A 7,573-nucleotide genomic window follows, 5' to 3' on the forward strand; every position below is an offset into this window, starting at 1 on the left:
CCTCAAATTTTGCATGAAAGGTAAGGGATAACACTGCCATTTAAGAGTAAAGAACAAATAAAGCATATCCACAAAAATAATATCTAGATCACAAATAAAGCATATCTATAAAAACAATATCTAAAAAATTAATGTCATATCAATGATCAAAGAAAGAAGAAGCCCAATACATCGCCTGCCACATGATCATGTATTCATGTGTAAGTGGCTACATTTGCGTCTCATTTTTGGCCCAGTTTTATAGCCCATGCCACATCACACTAGGGTTTTAAATCGAGTAACATTTTTCTTCATGATGACATGATTGCTCGTGTGGGTGATTTCGGGCTAGCAGTTCTTAGATGAGATTGCTTTGTAGCTCAATTTGAATGAAGGGATCTAATTGGTACATCACTCAATTTCCTATATATATATATATATATATATATATATATATATAGTAATGGGAATGGTTTTATGCGGTGAAGCTCATGGGAACTTCCCATGAGGTCGATCTGTGTGGCCCCTACCGTGATGTGTGTCAAACATCTACCCCATCAGTCAAATGCACCATTACATGGTGGGCCTCGATCTTAAAAATCAAGTCAATCTATGACTTGTGTGGGCCACACCACATACAAAAGTTGAGAGGGGTTATCCTCCCATTAAAACATTTATAATCGTTTTTTGGGCCCACCGAGATGTGGTTCACAAATCCAGCCCATCCATTATGCGTGTCCCACTTAGGTGCGTGGTCTGACCAAGTTTCAGATGCCTCAAAATTTCAAGTGGTCTCACTAAGTGCTTTTATATGTTTTAGGCATGTCCTCACATGATTTTAGATGGTATGGCCCACCTAAGATCCATGTACGGCTGATTTTTGAGATATTACATAATTTAAAGGGGACCCATCAAATGCATAGTGTTGATGTTCGATACACATCATGGTGGGGCCCACACAGCTCGACCTCACAGGAAGTTCCCATGAGCTCGGCCGCATAGAACCATTTCCATATATATATATATATATATAAAAGAAATGATTACACACAATTAGCTAAGACATAGAGCCACCGTGACATTTGTATAACATTGATCACCAACATATTTTCATAATGAAATTGGGAAGCCCAAATTAAAAATTAAGTCAATCAAATTATTAGGTAGGGCACACCACAGAAACCAATAAGCAACTATAAAACTAAAAATAAAAATAAAAAAATCTCCACATTCATGTTGGGTACACTTAATGGTTGGCTAACTTGACTTTTGGGGTGTCTCATTTTCTTAGTGGGATGACCAGGGACAAGTTAGTGGGGCCACCGTGATGTTTGTGAGAAATCCAACCCGTCCATCCATTTTTCCAGGTCATGTAAGGACATATCTTCAAAATAAGGTGGATCCGAAACTCAAGTGGGCCATGTGATAGTAAAAGGTGGGGTGGAAATGCCTACCCTTGAAATATTTCTGGGTTTACCGTGATGTTTATATGCCATCCAAACCCTTCATAAGGTTTAACTGAAACACAAAAATATTAAGATGAATAAAACCTTATGTGGTCTCGGGAATGTTTCAACTGTGGGGGTTCAGTCCCCACTGTGGTTGGAGGCAAATCGTGTCCCTGGTCTAGATCATAACATTTGAAGCTTCCTCCTGCTGTATTTTAAAATAATTTATTGTTTCAAAAATTTCTGTCAGACAGCCGTCGCCGTAGCCATAGGTGAGCACGTGCCCTTCGAATGTATCTTTTCATATAAGTCTGAAAGGTTGTATCCTTCCATAATTTGTTTTGAAAAGTAATGTCTTTTTAAGCATAAAGGTCGCACCAATTAGATTTAAATTCAATAGTTACAATCCTTTTTTAAAAAGTGTCTCTACACCCTTACGGGGTCTTCACAAAGTCTATAAATAGACTTCTGATTTTAAGTTTTCCAATGGATTTAAAGTTAGGTTTTGTTTTTAAAAAATTGTGTTTAAGTATTTCCGATTAAGGTTAAGACTACAAATGGTTCGAGTCCGTGTACAGTGAGTGCACTATTGGGACCAGGTCATAGTCGTTGTATCTTGGAGGTCGATTGCTCTGAGAACCTGTTGCACTTGAGATGTTGTCCAAGGGGATCAAATTCAATTTCAAGCCGAGTGACTCATGTCACACCTCGACTACTACAAATCGATAAGTTTTTATTTTTTTCTCATTTTAATATTATTTTATCTAAATAGTTTTCCAAAGTCCATATTCCAACACCTCCTTGCCTCATAATTACACATATTGCTATGTTCTTGGGGGAGCCAATTAGATGTTACCTAAGTGATTGGAAATTACCCCACCAGGAGATGGCTAGAGAAGGATGGTAGTGTAGGAGATCTATGGAGTCCATCATGATATATATATTTTATTCACACTGCGTATACATTTAGAAAGATCATTTTAAGTCATGAGCACAAAAAGGAGGTAGATTGAATGCTCAAGTGGACCACATCATACGAGTCAGTGGGGCTCGAAAGTTTACCATTGAAAACTTCTTGCGAGCATAGAAGTTTTGGATCAAGCTAATATTTATGTTTTCCCTTCATATAGATCAATGTGACTTCATGAACGGGTTAAATGGCAAATAAACATTGCAGTGTTGTAGGAAGTTTTCAATAGTAGGAATTTAATCCCCACTTCTTCCTGTGATGTGGTCTATTTGAGCATTCAACCTACCTCTTTTTTGGTCTCATGTCCTAAAATGATCTTTCAAAATGCATGAATGGCATGGATAAAATATATACATCAAGGTGGCCCTGCATATCCTCTAATAGGACTATCCGTCTCTAGCTAGGTCCTGATGAGATAGTACCCAATCCAGGCCATTCAGTTGATGGCTTGGATTATAACATTTGGAGCTCCTCCTTGCTTCACGGTCACACGTTAGTGGGTGTTCCCTGACCATGGGGCCCACTTTGATAATGGGTTGTATATCCATGTCATCCATCTATTTTTCAGCTCATCTTAGGGCATGATACCAAAAAATGAAGTAGATCCAAATCTTAATTAAGTGGACAATACAGTAGAGATTATATACTCACCATTGAAAACTTCCCACTAACGTGTGGATAGTAGGCATTCAATGGCCATTGTTTTTAATGGTCATTATGAACAGGTGAGATGGCTAATAAACCTTATGGTGGGCCTGAGGAAGTTTTTAACGGTGGGCATTCAATGACCATAGTTTCTTATGTTGTGGTCCACAGCAAAAAATGAGAAAAGCAGCCCGGAGGCGGATTGGGTACTGTTGAAATTTGTGGTTTTTTGAAAAATCAAATTCGAAAATTTCAGGATTTTCGTTTTGCCGCCAAAATGCTTTTTGAATTTTCAAATTTAAAAGTGCGGTGTGTGCTTTTGTTTCAGAAATTAAAATAGGAAAATCGTGGTTTATACGTGGATGTGTGTAGTATTCTTACTTGGAGCTTTAGAGATTGAGACGCTCGAATTGCGTTACGCACTAGAACGGACTGGCGTGCGCTCGGGAATGGGCAGTGTCGCTGTAGTGGTGCTAATTGGTGCACGTGCGCATCGTATCGCAGATTAGTCGCTTCCTCGTGACCTTACACGAACTGTTGCGAGACGATGCGAGTGGTCTAGTATGAACCTAGGTGCGATGGGTCGGAAATGAGCCAAGGTTTTATATGCGGCTAAGAACGGTCAGATTATTAATCCAAAACGGCTAGCAGCCTTAAAAGCCACAACGGTCTGAAAACAGACGAGCCGTGATGATCCAATGGTCAGATCTTCCGATCCGACGACCAAAAATGGCTCAAATTAATGATCAACGGTTAAAAACCATTGATCCGAGGACCCTTCGTGATTGTTGCATGCTGAATCCAGACAGGCTTATCTTATCTTGAAAGCAATTCGCCCGTAAGCCATCAGCAATTGATGAGGGGGTGAATCACGCTTTAAGGACGGCGTATATTTTATGTGATTTAGCCTAGTGAAATGAAATAATTAAATATTATTTTATTTTTATTTTTCGGTATATCCAACACATTTTTTTTTTTTTACAACACGGACTACCCACGACCTAGAGAGAGATGGACGACTGTCCTCATAGGTGCTCATTGGGGCCCACTTTGATGTATGTGTTTTATCCATTCTATCCATTCATCTCGACAAATCATTTTAGGGATTGTGCCGGAGAAGGAGGTGGATTGAAAGCTTAGCTGAGCCATACCACAGGAAGAAGAGGTGAGAGTGACTGCCACCATTGAAAACTTCCTAGGGCACCACGGTGATTTTTATTTGCCATCCAACGTGTTGATAAGGTCACATAGTCCTGGATGAAGGGAAAACATTAGTATTAGAGTGATCCAAAACTTCCGTGGCCCCATTAAGTTTTTAACGGTAGATGTTTAATCCCCAGTGCGTCCACTGGTGTGGTCTACTTTAGCCTCTGATCCACCCCATTAATGGGATCATGCCCTAAAATGATATGTCAAAACGGATAGGCGCTGTCAAGACCCGTCCGTCTCTAGCTAGGTCCCGGTGGGACGCAGATTGCGTCCTATTCCGCCCATCTCTAGCCACAAATGGTCAGTTCTGTGGGCAGGCCCACTGTGATTTATTAGGCACATCCAAGACGCGGATTGCGTCCTATCCCGCCCATCTCTAGCCACGAATCATTATTACCACTGCTTCCTGTGGTGTGGTCCAATTGAGCCTTGTATCTGCCTCATTTTTGGAATTATACCCTGAAATGATATATGATATGAAATGATGGATGGACGGTATGGATAAGACCCATATATCCCGGTGGCCTCTCAAAGCTCCTGCCCGTTCCCAGCTGGAGACCGGCGGGGGTAGGATGCAATCCCTGTCCCACATCCAACGCTAAGTGGACCACACCACATGTGACTCTTTCATTTAATTCAACATGCATTTCATGATTTGTGCATTTAATGCAACCAAGCTTATTATTTGGTGTGGCACATTTGAGCGTTGGATATGCCTCATTTTCGTGCAGACACCTTAAAATGACCTGAGAGAAGGGATGGACGGCGTAGATAAACAGATAAATCACAGTGGGCCCCGCTCACAGAACTGACCGTTACTGGCTAGAGACGGCCGGGGGTAAGACGCAATCCGCGTCCGTCCTGGTGGGGGTAGTACCTAACCGGCGTCCGACCAAATCAATCTAATTATTTATAAGGAGGGAATTCGACGATACGCTGCCATGGTCCACACGTTTCGTGGTGCACAACCATGTGCGCGAATCCTCACACAGCACTTCGATATCCTGATCATGGCAGTTGATTAGGTGGGCCAAAGCTTGGATGCATTATATCAATAAAATCAAGAAGGGTAGACTATGATATCCTTTGGATTAGTGTCCTGAGTACGGACTGTCAGCTTAAAACAGTTAGCAATCGGTCCATATTCACAGGCCAAAATCACAACAATCGGACGGTCAAAATGGCTCAATCACTCTTTTTGTTTTACATATGGGCCATGCAGGTGGTGGCCTATCAGATCGACGGTTCGCGCAGCACACATATTACCACGTGTATGGTGCCACAAAGCGCACGTCCGAGTACCATTTCGCAATATTAACTGAATTGGACGGAGGAAAGAAGACCCTTTCAATGGAATGGACGGCAACAGATTCAACGACTCATCTTCGACTTCCACATGGATGTATGATACATCTACCTATCTCCCTATATATATATCAATCCCAAACCATTTTCCTTTCACAACCCAAAAAGTTTCTAAGGTTCCTAGCCGTTGGATGTCCTTCCCTTGATTAGTAAAGAGAAAAGAGGGAGTTCTTGAGATGGCCCACCACATTCTCTTCTTGGGTTTTATAGCTCTCACTTTCTCTCTTGCCTTAGCCTCAAGCCCTTTGCAGGATTTCTGTGTGGCCAAGACCAATAGTCCAGGTACTTCCCCCATCACTACTACTACAACCACAATCACTCTATCAAGGCCGTCAATGAGCTGGGCCAGATCACAGTATATTGGGCCAGGCCGACCAAAGTCATTGGGCATTTTCGGGCATGGAAATAATAAGGCCAGGCTCGGGTTTGATTTTTAATGACATATATACTATATTCAAGCTCCAGCTTGAGAACCAATCTAAGCCCATTTATATCCTAAATGGGCGAGATTAGGCCATTGAGGTCTGCGGGCCAGGGATGGGTTCAGGCCCGAGATTTAAACGGTCCTGCTCGGGCTGACCACAGTCCAGCCAGATCCTGGCCCAGGACAAACCTAAGCAGAAATCAAGGTTTCAAAACTTGGTGACTAGGAACAACTCATGCGATCTTGAGTTGAATTCCAACTCAGTCAAGTCAGGCCGAGTTAACCCACATTCTAAATGTGGAATCGTGGGTTTGAACTTGACGGGGTCCGAGTTGACTCGGTCCATGTGCTAAAAATGAGATAGTATTAACATTTTATTTACACATTTCATTTCACTAATTTAGATTATGAATCTTGGCAGTGTTGGTTAATGGATTAGCTTGTGAGGACCCGAAGCTCTCTCAAGCCAACGATTTCTTCTTTGCTGGGCTCCACAAACCTGGCAACACATCAAACTTCCTTGGATCGGCAGTCACTCCCGTCTTCGCAGCCCAGTTACCTGGACTTAACACGCTTGGCATCTCAATGGTTCGCATAGACTATGCACCATGGGGCCTCATTTCTCCCCACACTCACCCGCGGGCCACCGAGATCCTAACGGTTGTGGAGGGCACCATCTATGCCGCCTTTGTCACGTCCAACCCCGACAACCGTCTGATCGCGAAGATCCTCCAGAAGGGCGATGTGTTCGTATTCCCAGAGGGACTCATTCACTTCCAACGGAACGTCGGGTATGGTTGTGCCGTTGCGATCGCGGCCCTCAACAGCGAAAATCCAGGCGTGATCACGATCGCTAATTCCGTCTTCGGATCGAATGGGCCCATTCCAGCTGAGGTCCTTACAAAGGCCTTCCAGCTGGACAAGACTGCAGTAGATTATCTCCAGTCCAAATTCTAAAAACCTACCTTTCTCATTTGTTGTAGCATTGATTTTTCTTACTTTGATGTTGTTTGGAGTTCAATAATAGTTGTTTTAACTGTTGGAAGACTCAAGCAGAGTCCTAATATGAGTGTGATTGCATTCTTGTGAGTTCTAAATGAGTTGTATCAGCCATTGAAAACCTCAAGTATTATCCTAATACAAGTGTGATTGTATTCTTTTGAGTATGGGTGGTGTCCTAATATGAGTGTGAATTCAAAAGAGTTTTACATTAGTAGTGTTAGCCATTAAAAGTCTCGAGTGGTATCCTTCTATGACTGTGATTGTGTCCTTTTTAGTCTCATAAGAGTTGTGTTGGAACATTGAAAGCCTGAGTGTGATTGTATTCTTTTTATTCCCATGAGTTCTGAGTAGCTGATGATTTAACCCAATTCTAACATGTTGGGGTTCTATGGACCCGTTTATAAATCCGATCAGGTACCGGTCCACCATGTTCCCAACCACACAAGCACATATGAAAATACGGCACACTTGTGCAAGATCCAAACTTTCGATCAGCTAACAACTCTTTTTAGATCCAAGCTTTTCATCAGG

General features: G+C 42.2%; 1 protein-coding gene across 1 annotated transcript; it reads left to right on the plus strand.

The window, feature by feature from the left end:
* Nucleotides 1-5,743: 5,743 nt before the first annotated feature.
* Nucleotides 5,744-6,997, plus strand: LOC131220365 (putative germin-like protein 2-1). Its single transcript, XM_058215307.1, has 2 exons — nucleotides 5,744-5,898; nucleotides 6,462-6,997. The coding sequence occupies exons 1-2, from the start codon at nucleotides 5,793-5,795 to the stop codon at nucleotides 6,995-6,997; spliced, it is 642 nt and encodes a 213-aa protein (XP_058071290.1). The 5' UTR covers nucleotides 5,744-5,792.
* Nucleotides 6,998-7,573: the final 576 nt, after the last annotated feature.

Source organism: Magnolia sinica, chromosome 12, assembly GCF_029962835.1.
Source record: "Magnolia sinica isolate HGM2019 chromosome 12, MsV1, whole genome shotgun sequence".
In the NCBI taxonomy this organism is placed as follows: Eukaryota; Viridiplantae; Streptophyta; class Magnoliopsida; order Magnoliales; family Magnoliaceae; genus Magnolia; species Magnolia sinica.